Source organism: Suricata suricatta, chromosome 16, assembly GCF_006229205.1.
Source record: "Suricata suricatta isolate VVHF042 chromosome 16, meerkat_22Aug2017_6uvM2_HiC, whole genome shotgun sequence".
NCBI lineage: Eukaryota > Metazoa > Chordata > Mammalia > Carnivora > Herpestidae > Suricata > Suricata suricatta.
Window position 1 is genome coordinate 34,462,040 of NC_043715.1, and position 21,504 is coordinate 34,483,543.

A 21,504-nucleotide genomic window follows, 5' to 3' on the forward strand; every position below is an offset into this window, starting at 1 on the left:
GTTATTTTGGCTTTCAAAAATTGCCAGTGAAAAATGTGGATAAAGCTTCTTGATTTTAAAACACTAATTTGACAGCATATGTTTTGCTTTAGCCAATAATGTGTACATAATCTCCTTTAACAACATTTAATTTTAACACCTTTAAATAAATCAATAAAATACAGTAGACAAACATTTAGAGTCACAGAAGCTATCTTTAATAGGATTAGTCTGTAGAAGCATTACAAATGAGATACTGTGTAATCCCAAATGAAGAATTATAACCCTGAGCCATTGCTTAAAGCAAAGGAATCCCCATTTTAAACATTAAGTCCATTATCTACCATTCAATATCACTGAACAGAAAAAAAAATCCATGCTCTCCTGTGACTGACCCATTTAAAAACATTCCTTGATAGAAACTAAAATTTATTAAAGACTAAAACCTTTGTGGATGACATAAAAGGAAAAAACCCCACAACATTCTAGTAGAATGCTACAGAAGACGTTGCACTATCAGCCGACAGTAACCTTAATTTTCCTAATAAAATTGCACAGATTTCTCTAAAATTTGCTTCCTTCGTATATCCTAGTTATATTTGGATCTAAAACCAGTAAGAATGTCTATATGAAACACAAAGAATAGTTTGAACATCACTCTCTGAACACGATAAAGACTAAACTGTTGTACACTCAACTACCACTTCAATGCAATCACTTGCATTCTTTTATGGGCCCTACTGGTGTTTACCTAAAACCAATATACTACTCATAAGAGTCTTCAAGCCATTTCTAAAATATCAAGTCCACCCTCAAAGGATGAGGCATTAGCACAAGGCAGATATTTAAAACAACTTGCTAAAGGTCCAAGAAGCAAGTCCGAAGAGGACGCTGAATGTTCTTGGGAACGGTAGTGCCTTTAGGCTAGGGCAGAGCCTCATAAGGCAGCCCTCTGGAGGGGCAGCATTTACCTGAACATAGCATTTCTGGTGATCTGGACAAAAACTGGTCACTCTATATTATCGTCACACTACACAGAGTGAAGGAATTTTCATAGTAGGTGGTCTTCACAGGAACCACCGCCCACCTGGCAAACCATTTTGCAATAGTTATAATATTTTACTATAGCCATAACCACCGAAATTTATCCCCCATCTTTGTCTTGCCCAATGAACTTTTATAACAACAAACTTACAATAATAAATGATACTATTTTTTATAATTCATTCAAGGCTCTAATCATTTTTTACTTTAATATAAATAGCTATATTAAAAAAGAATCATTTAATGCATTTCCAAGGAAATATTAGTAAGAAGAATTTCTGGAAAACACAATCCAACTATACCTTCTGTGGTCTGATGAAGTACTGGAGTCAAAAGATCCTGATATTCCTTTACTTGTTTGGGATTGCCTCTAAAAACTCCTAAAATATAAAATATTAAATCCAAATGCATCTAATCGCAATAAGCACCACAGAAATTTTACCTTAGAAAAAGTCCAGTTATGATTATTTTGGTAATTTTGTATGTAAATGATAAAAATAAAATTGAAAAAAGGAATGTGAATATGTATATTATTCCAGGAAATTGATTTTAGAAGGTCAATTTAGAAGTGAAAATTGAATTTTAATTGAAATTATCTATTCTTAAGTATAAATGTTATATATATTCACAATGCCACAGATTATAATATTCATTACTATTCATAAAACATTTTTCTTTGCAAATAGGAAAATATATTTGTATCATTTCTTAATAACCCCAAAATATATTTTTTAATTCTTTAAATGATTTAATATTCACTTAGAAAGCAGAATAGCATATAAAAATGCAGAGCAGTTAACATCACTGAAGTATAGTCTATTTTGCTAGCTGAAAGGGTCATATTTCATCTGCTTTTCTTTAGCAGACTTATATTCTATAGTGCAAATTTCAGAAAAAAAAGCTCACTTACCATCAATCATCATGTACAGGAAAAATACGGGAAATTCACATTCAATGCCATCAAAGAGCTAAAACAGAAGACAAAATATTAAAAATTTCACTAAAATTAATTAGAACAATTATATTATAACAATGATGTAAATTAACTAGAACAAATATATTAATTAATTGTATATAAAACAATTGTTAGAACCAGTGTAGTTAGGATATACATAGATGATTTATATAGTAATAACAAAATTGGGCTGATAAAAGTAGTTTCATTGTTCTTTTAAAAAGGATTTTTAGAACTCTTATTATTCAAAACCATGTTCATTCAATACATCACATACTAATCATTCATTCAATAAATATTTACTAAGGCCTTCATAATGTCTGGCACCAACTGGATAGAGGGCTATGAAGACCAAAAAAGAGGGAACTTGTCCTCAAGGGCTCACCGCCTAATCGGGAGTCAGGCATGTAAATAAACAACTGTAGTATCAGACGAGATGTCTACCCATGGTACATCAGGAGCACAGGAAATGAAACACCTGAATCTGTCTAGGGGTTGGAAAGGGTATATAAAAAAGGACATGCTTCAATTAATGCTTGACAGATTTCTCTTGGGAGATGAACTAAGAGAATTCCACCCAGAGAAAACAATACTACAAACTATAGCTGTATGGGAAGAGAAAGTTTGTTAAACTACCAGCAATTCAGTATATCTGGAACAAACAAGAAAGAAATCATGAGCGCTAAGGCCCAAAAGGTTGGGAGGACCAAACCAGCCAGATTAGGAAGGACCTGGCAAGTCATGCGAAAAGACTTGAGACGTAGGGGCACCTGAGTGGCTCAACTGGTAAGCAATGGATTTCCGCTCAGGTCATGATCTCATGGTTCGTGAGTTTAAGTCCCTCATGGGGCTCTCTGTGGTCAGAGGAGAGCCCACTTCATATCCTGTCTCCCTCTCTCTCTGCCCCTCTCTCCCATCCCTTTCTCTTTCTCAAAAACAAACATTAAAAAAATATTTAAAAAAAAGACTGAGATTTTGATATGGAAATGACAGGGAACCACCGATGAATCATGTTTACTCACTGGATTTCCTTACTAGTTGGACAGCTGGCAGTATTGAAGAGAGTTTTAGGGCAAGACGTAAAGAGACTACCTGGAAGGCTCCTTGGAAGCAATCCAAAGAGAAAATATGATAGCCTAAACTATTTCTCAGCTTCAGCACTACTGTCATTTTGGGCCAAATAATTCTTTGTTGTAGAGGTTATTCTATGCATTGGTGAATGTTTAGTAGCATCTTCAGCCTCTACCTTCCAGATGCCAGTAGAACCCACTAATTTGTGACAATGAAAAATGTCTGCTGATATTGTTGTATGTCTGCTGGAAAGAAAAATCATTCCTGCTTATGAATTACTAGCCTAAGTATGGAGTTAATAGAGGGAAAGAGGCAGACGTTCAAATGACAAGAGGTTAATCTGCTAGGCCTCATGAGTGACAAACAGGGTTGAATGAGAAGGAAAAGCCTAGAATGACACTCAGGCAGAAGAGTGGGTGCTGAACAAAAGAAGACTGAGGGACATCCAATTAAGGATATCCAGAAGACAGGTGAATATACAGAAGGGCACTGAGGGGAATAGTTAGGGATAGAGATCTGGAGTTAAGAGTAATAGCTGAAGCTATGATTCCATGAAAAGAAAATAGGACTGAGTGAGGATGGAACTCAGGAGAAGAGCAGTATTTAGGAGGTGGTAGAAGAAGAATCTGAAAAGGAACTCAGAAAGACAATGACAAGAGAATTAGGAAGAGAATGGGATCACAGAAAATGGAGAAAGTTCCAAGGAAGAGGACTCCATTAAAGCATTAGAATGTCAAGGAGAGGTTCAGTGAAAATGATCCACTACCACCAGTGACCTAAACTGACTGAAACCAACACAGCTACTGGAAAGTACTGAAGAAGAGCTGGAGCCTAACAGGGAGTGAGTAGGAGGCAAATAAGGAGATATACAAAGAACAGACTATGCATTTCAAAAGTGTGACTACAAAGAGAGAGAGGATTAGAAGCAGACAGGAGGAAGGTTTTTTGTTTTGCTTTGTTTCTAATTATGAACATCACTGTGTTTATGCTGAGGAAAAGCTGATTGGAGTTGGGGGGAGAGCAAGAGGAAGGAAGGGGAAAGTGAGGGAAATGAGGAAGATAAAAAGAAAGAGATAGAGATAGACCTCCTTCTACCAGAGAAGAAAACAAATGATAGAGTAAGAGACCCAAGAAAGTAAAATAGAACAGGATAATGTGTACATATGGAGGGGTAGCCTTCGGATAAAGAACAGACAGCACCAGCTGTGAGACAAGAGAGATGGAGGTAGGTATGGATGAAGGACAGATAGAATGGAGGATGTCAAACAGAAATGAAAGGCGATGGGGCACCTGGGTGCCTCAGTTGGTTGGGCTTCCAACTTGGACTTAGATCATGATCTCGTTGCTGGTGGGTTTGAGCCCCACATCGGGCTCTGTGCTGAGAGCATGGAGCCTGAAGCCTGCTTCAGATTCTGTGTCTCCCTCTCTCTCTGCCCCTCCCTCCTTACTTTCTGTCTCTCTCTCTCTCCCTCTCTCTCTCTCTCAGAAATAAATAAGCATTAGAAAACAAAAAAGAGGGGGCACCTGGGTGGCTCAGTTGGTTAAGTATCTGATTTTGGCTCAGGTCATGATCTTGGGGTGTGTGAGTTTGAGGCCTGCATCAGGCTCTGTGCTGACAGCTGGGAGCCTGAAGCCTGCTTTGGATTCTGTGTCTCGCTCTCCCTCTGCCCCACCCCCATTCACATTCTGTCTCTCTCTCAAAAATAAAAATCATTAAAAAATTTTTAAAAAATAAAAGAAAAAAAGAAATGAAAGACTATGGAATAAGAAGTAAAGTCTGGAAACTTTAATACAAATAGAAAAAAAACGCTGGAAAAGCTTGTCAGGAGAGTTCCTAGCAGAGTCACACAGCAGTACTGACAAACAGTGAAGTCAGTGATGAGGACTGAACCAAGATGGATGTTCTGAATCTGGGGGAGGCATCTGTCCATGCTGCTGTGGCTTTCCATGGTGGTGCTCAGCAGCAGGTACAGAAATAAGAAAACTCTACTTGACGGACCCAAATTTGAAAATATGCAGGGTGGTAGTTACAGCAAGTCTAATCCAAATGTAAGTGCTGTAAATCAGCTCAGAAATGTGTTAAATAGAGAAGAAATATCTAAAGGCGCTTAAGAGATAAATGGATCTTGTGACCCAACCTAATAGACTGCTATAAAGTTTCAAATATGTACACAATAAAATGGCTTCCAGATGATAGTTGTGAAATTAAATAATTAAACAGCTTGTCTAGTTGTCCAGCAAAACTAGGTGTGTATTAAAGAGTGGCACTTAATTGCCTAACAAATTACAAGGTACGACGTTGCCTAGACATTTTCTATATATAGATTCATGGGATTTTTCTTACCTATCTTCAATTATGACCATGCTTACAAAAATAGTTTTCAGTCTATACCACTAAAGGGAAGTCTTTAGCAATGTGGATGGATGCTTACCCTTTCTTTGGGGTGTTACAGTTTTCTGGACAGCTTAAAAATATCTAGAGTAAACTTAGATAAAGTGGTATGTATGTGCACCTGAAAGAACTGTTTTAAAACCAAATATTAAGATGACTATATTTCAAAGGGAAATGTCTAAGTAAAAAAAAAAAGAGTATTTGTATAAAAGACTGAAAGCTGAATCACGAATAGATATTTTCTATTATATAAGGCAAACAATATGGAACAGGCAGGCAAAGTACTGAAAGTGCAGTAGAAAAATTATTCATCCAGTGAATCAACATGGCTCAATATGAGCAAATGGGCCTCACTAGTAGTAAGGCTAACCCTTACTGAGGGCTTGTACTCTATGTCAAGAACCACATGAAGCACTTTTAGGTATATGTTAACTCATTCAATCCTCATAAGAACTTTAATAATAGTACTATTATTATTTCACCGATGAAAAATATTAAACACAAAGAGGTTGATTAACTTGCCCAAGGCCAGACAGCTAGTAAGTGGCAGAGCGAGAATTCCAACCCAAGAAGTCTGTTTCCTAAATCAGTGCTTTTGACCACTCTCGCATGGCATGAAATATTTTTCGATACCTTAATTTCAGCTGGTTTGTAGTAACGTCGGTTGGGATCTTCCAATGATGTTCTATAACCATCTCTCAAGAAACGCTTGAATCCATACTTTCCTTTTAATTTTCTAACTACTTTATCAAGTGTCTGGCTAAACAAAGCTTCATCATCCAGGGCAAATGCAGGATAACTGATGCAGGGTAGTAGGGCAGCATCTGTGTTCTGGGGTCAACAGGAAATAGAAAGGAATGTAAGTGCCTGCAGTGGTATGATCACAGCCCAATGAGATTCAGGGAGATGAAAAGTCCATCAGGTTACAGAATTGACAGTGAGTTGCTGTGCTCCAAGGCACAGACAGACATTTACAGGACAGGAATTAGTGAACCTCACAGAGAAGATAAAACTTTATCCACAAATAAGGCATATTTTCAAGATTCAATACTGGACTCAAACTCTAAGGCAGTGTGTAAAAATTTAACACGGATAATTAGTAATTATAACTTAGTCTGTCATAACATTGCTTTATAATGGTAAAAACAGAAAACAATCTGAATGAATGTCCAATAATTAGCTGAGTAAATTAGCAGCTATTAAAATTTATATTGTAGAAATGTTTATAGATGTGGAAATATATCCATTCATAGAAGTAGGTTATCAAGTACTATGAATCATATTCTTCCAGTTTTGTAAAAGAAAACTATTGCATAGGTACATAAAACTATGTGAAAACATATAGACCCAAGTGTTGTCACCCTAAAACTATAACTAAGTGGTAAAATGAGTGGATGTCACATTATTATACATTATTATATGCTTATTTGTGGTTTCTTTTTTTAAATCATAATCCTGTATTACTTCTATGAAATAGTCCCTCTCCCCTTCCCCGCCAAAATAGGTCTAGTTTTCTATAGGTCTACAAAAGACTTAAGGACAAAGCAGCTTTGTCCACAGCTCTGTTCACTTCCTGAACTAAACCTCCATAGGACAGCAGAGTGAGGGGCAACATTTATTCTCCTCATTTCTTCTTGCAACCTCTAATATTGTAAGCATTTTCTTGGGGGAAGCAATCATAAATGGTAGTACCTATTAATTTATTATGAAAATATCTTAGGGCGCTTGGGTGGCTCAGTCGGTTAAGCAACCAACTCTTGATATCAGCTCAGGTCGTAATCTCACAATCATGAGATCAAGCCCTGCATCAAGCTCTGCACTGAGCATGGAGCCTGTCTGGGATTTTCTCTCTCCCTCTCTCTCTGCTCCACCCCCCTCAAAGTAAATAAACAAACATTTATAAAAAATAAAAATATCTCACATGAGATCTTGATTCTCTGGGTAACAGTGAACACAAAGTTTGCCGATTGCGATTGTGAGCATCAAGATCCACAAATATAACCGACCAAGAACAGCCCTGGAACAAGAGAGAAAAAAACATTTCCTAAATCAAGAAAAAAACCCTTTAGAATGCTGGACATTTTGGCTGTAAGAAATTTCACAAAAATTCTAACATTGGTTGCATTTGAGAGTGACCTTACAGAAGATTTAAATTTTCTTTTTAATATTTTAAATATTTCCAAAATTTCTTGCAATATACATATTAGTTGTACATAAAAATAATATTATTTTTACATTTTCCCTATTTCTCCTTAGTTTTCTTATAAATCAAAACATAGTGATTATAAGATTAGAACTAATCAATTAAAGGTACTTGTTTTAATAAAGATAAAAATAGTTTAGCTAGCATTTTTGACAAGGAATAAAGCAAGAACTAATTAGAATTCATGAAATCTGAATTATACAGTCCTAAAAAGAACATTGATTATGTGATCAAACTAAACAAAGTTAGATACAGTCTAGAATTAGAGACATAAAAAACTATTTGATTAAAGTATGAAGGGTAGGAGCAGCTTTAATAATAATAATGCCACATAATGCTAGCTAATATTCACAATGTCAAGCACTGTTCTTGACATGAGTTATCTCACTTAATCCCCAATACGTAGTTATTATTATCTTCCTTTTAATGAAGAGGATGCTGACTTAGTTTAACAGAGGAAAGGCTAAAAAAAAAAAATCAGGTCTTGGACATAAAAGCTCATGTCTTAACATGAGTTATACAATTTCCCACACTAAAAGGTATCTTCCAAAAACCTAAACAAAAAGATAGGTCACTAAAATATGACAATTGGTTTGATAACCAAGTTTAAAAAATTTACCATTAGTACTTTTCATATTCAAGTGCATCATCATAAGTAAACACGTCATTGTTCTTTTACCGGGGAGCTAAATATTTTCATAATGATAAGAGGGTCAACTTATCAGGAAAATAAAATAATACTAAATATTTATGCACCAAAAAAACCAGAGCATCCAAATACATGATGCAAAGCTGATAGACCTGAAAAGAGAAATAGATAAATCCATAATTGTAGTTAGAGAATTTAATCTTTTAGTAATTGATAGGATAGAAAGAGAATCTGTGAAAATACAGTAGAAATTAAACAAAACATTCAACTATCTTGACCTAATTGACAGGACACTCTACCAAACAAACATCAAAATACCCATCTTTTTTCTCAGGTGTGTGTGGAACATTTACAAAGACAAGTCACATTTTGTGACATAAAATTAAAAACATAACAAAATACAGGGTGGGGCCTTATTTGTATCCTGATTACCATGAACCTATTGGAAAAAACACCAAGAGGCAGAGGAGGAAATTTAGAAAGGTACTAAACCAATAATAATAATAAGTGTTAAAAAAAAAAAAGAAAATGCAGGGAATAAAATTGGAAAAAAGAGACTGCTTCCATAATAAGACAATACTCAGAAAAATACATGGGGAAAGGAAGAAGAGAACCCTTATAACTTTCATGCCACTTTAATATTAACCTCTAAATCTCATCCAAATTTACACCAGCCTCAGAGATGCATTCACCCTGAAACTGAAATATCTCAAATCAGTCACCTTGATTGACTCAAAATCTAGTACTACTATGCTCTACATCAAAATATCAAATTCACTATATGCATATTTTTCCTGTTAACCTGTTTATACATGCATATTATCTCTAAAATAGAATAATTTTTCATTCATGGTATCATTTCTTGAAACTCTCTTAACACTGGTAAATTAATAAATGAAAAATGAATGAGTGAAGCTGACTCTCAACAATGAGATTAATGCTAAACTGTCCTTTCTATGATTTTAAAGTCTCAACTTCTCATCTCCACTCACAAAACTGAGCCCAACAAAGCTTGATGCAGTAGCTGACATTATCAGTCAAGTGCTCTCTCCTTTGATGAAAATCAACAAGATAGAACTTGAACTTCTCTCTCAAGGAATTGACCCAGGTGACACATAGTCCTAAACAAGATATTAAGCAAAACAAAAAGACTGCACATTGCACTACACAACTATATACCAATGGCTGGCTTAGATGACAGAATACTAATGATAGTAAAATTCTTAAGTCAACAGGAGAAAAACTATAGGGAACATGGGGTACTTCCTGGAGAAGGTAAACTAGGATATGAATTTTGGAGAAAAGGAAGTAAGTAGGGTGGTTAGAACAAAATAGCAGAGAAACAAATGGGTGTAAGATATTGGGAATCTGTGAATATAGAAAATAGGACTCACAGTTTATCCTTAGACTGATAATAAAGTTAGCTGTATGCCAAATGAGTCTGCCTTGAACTGAATTTTGAAAAGATACAGTCTAAGTAAGGCAATCTTTAAATAATGAAGTGAAATGGCAAATTTGGCAATTCCTGCCATTTTTGCTTAACATAAACAGCAAACTTCTATTTTCTTGCCACAAATAAACGGCTTATTTATCTAATTTCAAAGTATTTGTTGAGGTCTCTTCTTCTGCCAGGCTTTAAGAAATATACAAAGAAGGAAAAATAATCTCATAATGTTGCCATATTTAAACACTGAGATCAAGGATTGGTTAACTATATTGTTTAGCTAACTTTTTAAAAAATACACCATGCTTTAGATATATAACCCAGATTTACAGAAGAATAAAATTCGTTCAAGGCCAGGGGCCGCTATTCCTATTCAGAAGCAACTTTTTAAAAAAGCCATCAAAGAGACCGTACATATGGAATTAATTATCACCTACTTTAAATTATCAGACATGTTAATTTTAGGACTGTAAACTTCAAAGGAAGCTACATATGTCTCTATTACTTTGAACACTTTTCATAATATGAGCAATTTCTCTAGTCATCACCTTTTAGATTCCCGCCTCAGATCATCTGTCAGTATCTTGGTTTCTCCAATTAAAGACACAAATCTGAAAGGATGCTTATTATGTATATGTCACTGCAAAATATCTGGCTAGCTTATTTTCACCTTCCATTTCCTGAAATCATTCCATCACTGCCATAACATCCCAACTTCAGCTGAAGAACATATTCTAAGATGGATAGTTCAAACTTTAATCCCCAAATTGAGTTCTTGCAACTGTGTCCTAGTAAATACACTAGAATTTGAGTCAACCTGACTACTGTCGTGAGGACTTGAACTTTAGTGGTGGATAAGGGCTGTACTGAGCCATGTGCCCAAGGATCCATTACCACGACAAACATTTCTGGGAGGGTACCAACGGTGAGATCTATGACCATAAGACACTGCTGATTTCTTTAGTCTCAATTCAAAGTGAAATGATTTAAAGCACTGTCTGGGCCTTTCTTTTCCCCATTAATCACTTCTCTGAACCTGAGTTAAGGGGCTTGTTGCCCTCAGCTAGTATCAAAGATTCAAACAGTGAAATTGGTCAGTATACCTACTATACATACTTTTTCTATTCTTCTGAAAACAAAACCACACTACTCTGATCACACCACGTTCTTCTCTAGTCAGAATCAGGCTGTCCCCTAGCTCTGTGGCAGATCCTCGTGAGTGGCATTTTACAGAAAGGATATTTTCTGATGGGCATTACCCCTCTGCACCATGGCTGTGGGTGGCATGGGTGTGTAAATAGCCAACATTTTAAAAAATATTTTTTTAATTTAAAGTTTACTTACTTATTTTGAGAGATAGAAAGAGAGAGAGAAAATAGGCAGGGGAGGGGCAGAGAGAGAGAATTCTAAGCAGGAACTCGATCTTACAAACTGAGAGATCATGACCTAAGCCAAGATCAAGAGTTGGACACTTAACTGACTAAGCCACCCAGGAGCCACCAACTTTTTAAAAATGTTTATTTATTTATTTTGAGAGGGAAAGAGAAAGTCCTAGCAGGGAAGGGGCAGAGAGAGAGAGAGAGAGAGAGAGAGAGAGAGAGAGAGAGGATATTAAGCAGGCTCTGCGCTACCAGCCCAGAGTTCAATGTGAGCCTTGATCTCATGAAGCATGAGATCATGACCTGAGCTGAAATCAAGAGTCTGATGCTTAACCAACCAAACCACCCAGGTGCCCCAATAGCCAACTTTTATCCACTGACAGCACAGGAACCTCCAGGAGCCCCTCCCACAAGCTATGCTTCTTTTTTCTACTGAAAATCTTACTCACATATTACTGAAGGAATTTTCACACTACAAAGAAAGATGAACCTGAGTGTTACTTCTCAGGGTTTCAGAAGAGCAGAGCTGAGACTTGGACCCAAGAATCACAAAACTGTTGCTAACAATGTCTATGACATTTGCTGAGTGCAAATTATGATTTATTTAAATATTTCTAATAATATTCCTATATATTGTCACTATACTTATATGGAATATATATTGAAGTTATGATGAAATCTGTAATTCTCATCTTGAGAATTATATGAGTTATGTTCCTAAATGTTACAAATTAGCCTTTATTTTAAACTTATCGGTAAAGAAATTAGCCCATTTAATTATATTTTCTTCTTAAATATTTGCTCGCAAAGGAAAATAAGTTTTGAAAACAGTTTCAGAGTGAATATTTAAATAATGGGTTTTTTTGGGGGGGGGTCCCGGGTGGCTCAGTCACTTAAGTGTCCAACTTCGGCTCAGGTCATGATCTCACAGTTTGTGGTTTAAGCCCCGCATCGGGCTCTGTGCTGACAGCTCGGAGCCTGGAGCCTGATTCAGAGTCTGTGTCTCCCTCTCTCTCTGGCCCTCCCTGCTCATTCTCTCTCTCTGTCTCTCAAAAAAAAAGTATAAATAAATAACATTAAATAAATAAATAATGTTTTTTTCCTTGAATAATAAAGCAAGTCTGATATTTAAAAAAGTAGAAACTCGATAATCATAATGAAAGCTTAAAGTTTATTCCACCTAATAATTTCCCATCAAAATAAAAATTAACATCTGTCTTGTCTCTTACACTGAAGTGCACTGAGGGCAAAAGGCAGGGCTTTCACATTGTTTGATAAGTGGATACTTCCTTCAAAAATTCAATAATTAAGAAGAAAACGGTGTAATCAAAAGATATAAACTCTCAGTTATAAACTAAATACTAGGGATGTAATGTACAGCATGGTGACTATAATTAATAATACTGTATTGTATATTGAGTATTGCTAAGGGAAATAGATCTTAAAAGTTCCCATCACAAGAAAAAAATTGTAACTATGTGTGTTAATGAATGTTAAACTAGACTTTAATGTGATGATCTTTTTGTAACACATACAAATATCCACTCATTATGTCACATATCTGAAATTAATGTTTTATATCAATTCTCGCTCAATAAAAAACTCAAAGAAATTAAGAGTTTTTTGACTCTCAAGTAAGTTAAGAGTTTTCCAAGACAAAGCACAGCTGTCACTTCTAAAGGCAGAAATCATTCAAGACCCAAGATTCCCTGCCCTAATAGCTGATAATCCAGGTTCATTACCAAGTGTTTTGGTTAAATTCCTGGTTTTGCCCCTTTGTTTCATAACCTGTGAAAAGCCACCTCAACTCTGACCACTCATTTTGAGAGAAGGGTCCTTCCAGCTCCAAAGATCTATGACTCTCTGAGATGCCACCAACAGGAAAAGCATTTTTTGAAAGCTCTGAATTAAAGACATATAATCAGGTCTCCTAGAACACTGTATCAATAGTTGTTAGAAATAACTGAGCATATACAAGTGACCTGAAATCCCACAAGTCTTGAAGAAGTTTCTTTGGGTTTTCATTTGAATAAAAACATTTCTTTGTTATATCAGTTATTTTTCTAACCACTCAGTTTTAATTAGACCACAGGTCTTTAAAGTACATGAAGCAATATTATAAGATGATTAAACACTAAAAAGGTCACATGCACTTTTAAATGCAGGTCCTCTTTAGCAGGTACTTCTCCAATTTAATTGCTGTAGTGATGGACATTTGCAAAATTAGGATTCTCTCTGATATTACCCCCCTCAAAAGATTTTACTTATAATAGATAACATCTGTGTGGCCACAGAAATAAGACATTATTTGTCTGTCTGAAATAATCAAGAAATAGTCAAGTCAGTGTACATTTAGCCCAAAGCTCTGCTGGAAACAGACACAAGCTAAACAAGGTCAAGAATGAACTCTGCTTAGAGCAGCTGTTCTCATCCTTGGCTGCCCATTAGAATTCCTGGGCAGGATAGGAAAACCTCAAAACCAAGGCTTCCCCCAGACCAATCCAATCAGAATGTCTAGGGGTAGAACCCAGGCATCAGTTTTGTTTTTAAATTCCTCAAATAATTCCAATGTGCAGTCAGGATTGAGAAATTATGGCAACAATACCAGCAGTATATCTATATCTCAAAATCAGAATGCATAAAAAAGCAATTCAGTGCTTTTTGAATTATGGCTGGCTAAGGGATCTAGGAGAACTTCCTGGTAAAAGCAGCCCGAAGGCAGAGCTCTGGGAGATGAGGTGTTAGGAAAGGGGCCATTAGGGGTGTGGGTATCTAAGTAGGTGGAGGAGGCATATACTAGATACAGAAGCAACATATGCTACAGCTCAGGCACATCAAAGGAGATGACTGATCACTACTTCATAACATCCAGCCTGGACACACAGCTCAGCCACTATTGGGCAGTCCGTGGAGAACAGAAGAGCAAGACCTGCATCTTTCCAGACTGTACCATTACTGGTTTAGTCCATGACTCTTCTCAGTCCCCTTGACATACTCTAGAGGTTTTTCAGTCCTCTTCATTTCCTTTCTTTAGGAACACTACTATTACCAGTAATTCATTAAAAATAACAAAAGATTAACACTTATTGAGGGTTTAATCTTTGCCAAGCACTATGCTAATTAAGTTTTTTAACTGCATAAAAACCTTCTGAGTTAGGTCCTAGTATCATTATCTTTATCTTTTGAGCTAAGGAAGATGAGACATAGATAAATGACTAGCCAAAGTTACAGAGCTCACTGGTGGGAGTACACAGCCTACAGTGATCCTGTTTCCTGACTCCAAAAAACATGTCAGTCCTTGATGCTCTTCCCTTCCTTCCCTCTGATCTACCCATCTCTCTCTCTCTCTCTCTCTCTCTCTCTCTCTCTCTCTTTCTGTAGACAAACACACCACACACACACACACCACGCGCGCACGCATCTCAATGAGTGAGGAAGGGGTAAAAGGAAATGAAAAGCACTGAAAGATGACGTGTGGGATTTTCTTGGGTATGCCGACCCCTCCAGGGAGAGGGAAATGTTGATACAAGGCAAGGGATCAGTGCCAGGAGAACCAAGAATCTTCAGGAGCGGCATAATATTAATACTCATGATTTGCAGTAGGTTCACACACTGCTAAGTCCCCATGAGCTCTTGGTCCCTCCATTTCTCCAGCCAGAGGTCTTGAGAGATGAAGAACATGGGAGTGGGTGATTTAGAGTCACCTCTTGGAAACCCAGAATGGGGTGTTGCTTTCCTTTTCCCAATCCTTTCATGTCTGTGCTCATTCTTCATTCTTCATGAACTAGATATAACCAGAGTCCATTCTCCAGAGGAAATAGGAGTGAGAAGAAAAGAGAGTTTGCGTATATAGGAAGGGGCAGAGAAATACGTGCGCTACCATACTCCAACTTGAAACTTTCTTAAGTTCAAGACTTGAGGTGAACAGTATTATGGCTGCTGTAACAAAAACCATGTCATATTTGGCAAGAATATGCTAGAATGTATCTTCACTGACTGTGCATTTTAATATCTTAGGGTTAATTATAGTATCAGTTGGAAACTTCCTTTACCCTCCCATCTTTGAAATCTACAAAAATTGCTAATGAAATTTAGTTTATTCCTTGATCCAGAAAAGCAACCTGTATTCCTACATATTATTTCCTTCTGTTTGACAATTCAGTCCATGGTCACTTGATTAGGTATAGAAACTGGTTAAACGTCTTAAGAAAATTTAGGACAACCTTCAGGGTTTCCTTTTTATCCCAAAGAGATTAAGACATAAAATTACAGCGACCTGAGGATTAAGCTAGGATCAAAGTTTCCAATTCTTTGGTTGTACACATTTAACAAATTCCTCTATCCCCTACATATCCCCTATATATATCCATGATATGGATCAATATACATTATATTGAAATTAACATGAGAACTGACATGGAAAATTTATGATTTATAATGTCAGGAATATTTTAAAATGTGAAAACTGGGGGTGCCTGGTGGGCTCAGTTGGTAGAGTATGCAACTGAATCTCGGGATCTTGAGTTTAAGCTTGATGTAGAACTTACTTAAAAAAGGAAAGAGAAATAAAAATGTGAAAGCTCAACCAGAGAAGTGAGGGAAAAGTTACTGAACAAAGAAAATGAGATTTCTTTATCAAAAGATATTTTTAAATTAAGCAATGCTTTTTAGTTAGGAAATTAAATTTAAAATTTAACTGGCAAATCACAGTCAAAGAAAAGGTTGTTCAACCATTAGCTGCTACATAAATTCTAGACATTCTTTGATCATAAGGAATGACTTGGTAAATAAATGACATTAATTAATCATACAAATTCAACAAAATAATCAAACTTTATTGTTGATATTGCTGGTTTTTTTTTTTTACCTGGTTGCCAAAGAGGTTGAATCCATTAATTGCTTCTAGAGCTGCTTTTGCTAAGCCAACAGAGCTAAAAGGAAAAAGGAAACACTTTATAATTCTGATGTATCTGGCTACAAAATAACCATTATCTAATGAATATTCACAAGCAAGTTTCTTTATTATCACTTGTAACAACTTCCACGAGAAAAATAATGTCTAAGAGACTTTAATCTGACATTTCACTATTTTAATTTTTCTTTTTTATGGTTAGTGATCTTCTGGGAAAAATATTTCTAAGTTCACCTTGATCTAGACAAATGGTCATACTATTGATGGGAGTAATTTTAATCCCAGTATCATTTATATTCACTAATTTAAGAAAAAAAAAAGATGAACTTTAGAGGAAGGTGTATTATGATGATATGTACTCAGTAATAACCAGACTGGGCATCATTAGTTCAGATCAATTTAACAGAACTTTTCTGACATCAACTCAGAGCTTTAAAAAAGATCTTGCACATCATACATTTAACCAGAGTTTAATAGGAGTTTAATATAGCCATTCAAATGCTCTTTGCTTAGGATCCAATAAAATTGGCATTATTTTATTCTCAAAGAACAACTTATTACCACACCTCTCATCTCTCTCTTGTATTCTTCTCTTTGTATAAAATGTACATGTACCCTTTTGGCCTCTCCAATCCATATACAATAGTGCTAAGAAGTGGGAAGATCCAAATTTCATTAAAATGTGACCCCTGTCATTTTATGAATATCAAACTTTAAGTATTTTAGTTTGATATTTAAATATCTGGCTTATTTTACCTATTGTATTTTGTTTGTTTTTACTTAAAATGACCATGTATGCCATTAATATCATTTAAAAATAATGATCTGTCATCATGTAAGCATTTCTTTAAAGAAGTGATTATCCCCTATGGCCCCCAGAGCAGCAGCATTCCTGGAAACTTGTTAGACATGCCAGCTCTCACCCCTCTCTGGGGCGGGGGCCCAACAATCAGTGTTGAGAGGCCCTCTGGGCCCTTGAATATACTTTAAATTTGAGAAGCACTCTCTTAAGCTAACCATGTCATTGTCATCCACATTGTCTATGTGTTGCTTATGTGAAATGTTCTCAAGTAAGACTACTTTTATCGCCGGAGAGGGAAATCTATTTTGAAAGAATAGAAAGGAGTGGGAAACTTATTTTGAAATACATGGATGGAAAGGTGGAGCAGACATAACTTTCCCTATTCCTTTCACTAAATGTAACTAAAAACCCTGGACATTATATATGCAAACATAAAAAGGTTCAGAAAGTGGGGGGATAAAAGGCAAACTGGCTCAGGATTCTAGGAACAACTCTGTGGTAAACACCTTGAGTTTCCTTTTTGCCTTGTATATAAATAAAAGACTTAAAGAAGTCAACAACTAGGAAATGTCAGTAGGTGCATAAAAAAAGCGCCAACAAAAGCTTGCTTTCCCTAGCCAAAGGACCAGGAATAGGGAAGCCCAATAAAGCATAAAGCATTTAGACAATAACCATTCAGAAAAACAAAACAAAACAAAACAAAACAAAACAAAACAAAACAAAACCGTGGCCCTGATCCCCACCCAGTCCTATAAAGGGCTGAGTGAGAAACCTAGACATCCACTCCAGAGTCTACAACGAGGAACCGTACCCAATCATCAACTCTCTCAGCTGTGGTGTCAGAGAAGTCAAAGAAAGAAGCCAAGACTTCTCATTCCCAAAGGGTGGTTAGAAGTCTCCCCTCCTCATACTGTGAAGATCACATGGAGCCTAGATTTCCACCTGAACCCCTGGGACATCCTCTAGGATGTCATCAGAGGAGATCCAATGGAAAGTCAGGTCCTTCACTAGTGCACAGCTCTAAGGCGACACCCTTTCCCTACTATATAAGTGGAGGCCAGTTGGGAATAATTAATGAAGCACTTCTATCCTTTCGAACCAGGAAGTTATCAGTGGAGGGCAACTGGGGAGCAATACATCTCACCCAGACCCAGATGGAATGAAGAATCTCTACCTTGGGTCTCACCAAAAAAACCCCCTCGCAATACATTCTTACCTGGCAATAATACAGTGATGCTCCTGTCCCTATCCCCTACCAGAGTGGTGCCAATAAAATACAGCTGAAGGAAAAATTGTAAAAAAAGATTCAGGGTTTTGTAATATAATATCCGGATGTCCATGCCTTAATTAAAAAAAATCACTCATCATATCTAAAAACAGATCTCAAACTGAACAAAAAAGATAATCAATAAATGTTAAGTGAAGAGATGTTAGAATTATGAGACAAAATTTTAAAACAGCCACGATAAAAATGCTTCATTGAGCAATTATGAATATGAGTGAAACAAACGGCAAGATAGAAAGCCTCAGCTAAGAAAAAGGCAGTCTCAGCAAGCCTCTCAAGCACTGAAAAATACAATAATCACAGCAAAAGGCTTATAGGACAGGACTGACGGCAGAATACAAAAGACAGAAGAAAACACAGTTAAATTAAAAGATAAAACAATATAAATTATCAAATCTGCACAAAAAAGACTTAAAAAAAAATGAAAAGAGCCTCAGGGATCCCAGGGACTGTCACAAAAGTTCTAATATTCAAGTCACTGGACTCCCTGAAGGAGAGGAGAAAAAGGGCAGAGCTAAAAAAAGTACCTGAAAGAATGGCAGACCTAATTAGCAAAACTAAAACAAATAAACAAAAAGACCAAAATCCCCTACAGATTTAAGCAGCTAACTCAAACGGAATAAAATAAAAATATCCATGCTAGGACACACCGTCAGTTTTGAAAAATAATATAAATTAAAATTTTTGAAAAGGGGCACCTGACTGGCTCGGTCAGTGGAGCTTGCCATTCTTGATCTTAGGTTGTGAGTCTGAGCTCCATGTTGGTTGTGGAGATTACTTAAAAATAAAAAAATCTTAAAAAAAAAAAAGTCTTGAACACTTTACCTATTGGGGGAAAACAACTGAATAGCAGTGATTTGTTTATCAGAAACCATGAAGGCTAAAAGTATGTGACACAAAAATTTTCAAGCACTGAACGAAAAGAACTGTCAACCCAGAATATGATACCCGTAAATATATTATTTTTATCTATCTATCTATCTAGGCAAGACATTCTCAGATAAAAGAAAAATAAGAGATCTGTCCCCAGCAGATCTACTCTAAAAGTGTGATTAAAATAAGTTCTCAAAACATAAAGGAAATGACAGAAGGAAAGAAACCAACCACCTTCAAATAATCAAAAAGGAAGAGATAAGATGGTAAGTAAAAATGAGTGAATACAATAGGCTTTTCTTCTAATATATGTGATGGTTACAGCAAAAGTTGTAACACTGTGGTTCTAAATATATGGGGAGGAAACGCATAGGATATTTATATTATAAATGGGAGAGGGTAATAAGACATAAATGGAGGTAAGATTTCTACATTTCCCTCTACGACTGGTAAAATGATGATATCAATAGGTTGTATTGCTATAATTATATGTAGATGTATGTGTATATGTATATGCAATACTTACAACAACCACTAAAAAGCTACACAAAAAGATCCATTCAAATCTAATATACATAAATCAAAATGGAATCCTAAAAAGTTCAAGAACACACATGAAGGTAGGAAAAGAAAGAGAAATGAAAACAAGACAGAATAAACACAAAACAGAAATAAAATGGCAGAATTAATTCCAAATAACATTACATGTAAAAGGTCTAAATAGATTAATTAAAAGAAGATTGACAGTGTTTATTTAAAAACATGACCAATTATATATTGTCTATTAGACATCCACTTCAAATATAACAATATAGGCAGACAGTAAAAGAAAAAAAAAGAAATCTCATGCAAACATTACTTTAAAACAAGCAAGAGTGACTATATTAATATCAGATAAAGTAGACATCAGAGCAAAAAAAAATTACTAGAGCTAAAGAGGGATATAATCTAATGATGAAAAAAATCAGTTCACCAAGAAGATATAGCAATCTTCAATGTAAATGCAGCATATAAAAGAGATATACAAGCAAAACTTGTACATAAAGCAAAACTGAGATGTGAAGCAAAACTGATAGAACTAAAAGAACAAATAGACAAATCACAGTTATAGTTAGAGACTTTAACACTCCTTTCTCAACAATGAATAAAACAACTAGACATAAAATCAGCAAGGATACAGAAGAACCATTAACCAGCAAAATCTGATCAATATTTCTTATAATATTCTTGCTATAGACTGAATTATGTGTCCTTCCCCCCATTTTATACATACATTGAAGCCTACTTTACAGTGTTATATATTTGAAGATGGGGCCCTTAGAAGATAATGACGTTTAGATTAGATCGTGAAGGATGGCCCTAATGATGGCACTGGTATCCCTGAAAGAAGAGATACCAAAGATAACCATCAGCAAACCAGAAAGAAAGTCTTCACCGTAGAATCAAATTAGCAGGCACTTTGGTCTTGCTTTTAGACTTTCTAGTCTATAGAACTATATGAAATAAATTTATATTATCTAAGCTACCCAGTCTATGGTATTTTGTGACAGCCAAAGCTGACTAATAAAATCTACATAACAATAGTTGAGTATACCTTTTTTTTTCAAGTACCTACTAACATACAGCAAGACAGGCAATATCTTGGCCATAAATAAAACCACAAAATACACAACTATTAAAATCAGAATGTGTTCTCTGACTACAATGGCATCAAACTAGAATCAACACAAAGCCAAGAGTAGAATCTTCCAACACTTGTAAACAAAACAATACATGTCCATCAACACAATCCACATGAGTGAAAGTCTTTAGTGAAAAAAACAAAAAAACAAAAAACACCAACAAAAAAACCTGAACATGACCAGCAAAGAAATTGAATTAGTTATCAAAAACCTCCCAACAAATAACAGTCCTGGGCCAGATGACTTCCCAAGGGAATTCTCCCAGACATTTAAAGAAGAGTTAATACCTATTCCTCTCAAACTATTCAAAAATTAGAAAAGGAAGGAAAGCTTCCCAACTCATTCTATGAATCCATAGAATTACCTTGATTCCAAAACCTTACAAAGACCCCATTAAAAAAGAGAATTAAAGACCAATATCCCTAATGAACCTGGATGTATAAATTCTCAACAAGATACTAGTATATTGAATTCAAACAGTACATTAAAAGATGATTCACCATGATCAGGTGGGATTTATTCCTGGGTTGTGGGCTGGTTCAGTAGTCACAAATCAACATGATATACCAGATTAGCAAAAGAGAGAATAAGAACCATATTGTTTTATCGATAGATGCAGAAAAAGCAATTGACAAAATATAGCATTGTTTCTTGATTAAAACTCTTAAAAAGTACGGACAGAAAGAACATACCTCAACATTATAAAGGCCAGATATGAAAGGCCCACAGTTAATATAGTCCTTAATGGGGAAGAATGGAGCTCTCCCCCTAAGGTCAGGATCATGAGAGGGATAACCACTCTCACCACTGTTGTTCAACAGAATATAAGGAGAG

General features: G+C 35.7%; 1 protein-coding gene across 7 annotated transcripts in view; it reads right to left on the reverse strand.

Moving 5' to 3' along the window:
• The window catches only part of PHKB (phosphorylase kinase regulatory subunit beta), a 219,041-nt gene that overhangs the window by 90,567 nt on the left and 106,970 nt on the right, over nt 1-21,504 (reverse strand). For all 7 annotated transcript variants that reach the window (XR_003903728.1, XM_029925046.1, XM_029925043.1 and 4 more), the window contains 5 exons: nt 15,984-16,047; nt 7,363-7,458; nt 6,075-6,272; nt 1,934-1,991; nt 1,326-1,403 (listed from right to left, as the gene is read on the reverse strand). Coding sequence is in view for 6 of the 7 variants with exons in the window: in XM_029925046.1 (XP_029780906.1) it covers nt 1,326-1,403; nt 1,934-1,991; nt 6,075-6,272; nt 7,363-7,458; nt 15,984-16,047 (494 nt within the window). In the remaining variant the exon portion in view is untranslated. The remainder of the gene's footprint in view (nt 1-1,325; nt 1,404-1,933; nt 1,992-6,074; nt 6,273-7,362; nt 7,459-15,983; nt 16,048-21,504) is intronic.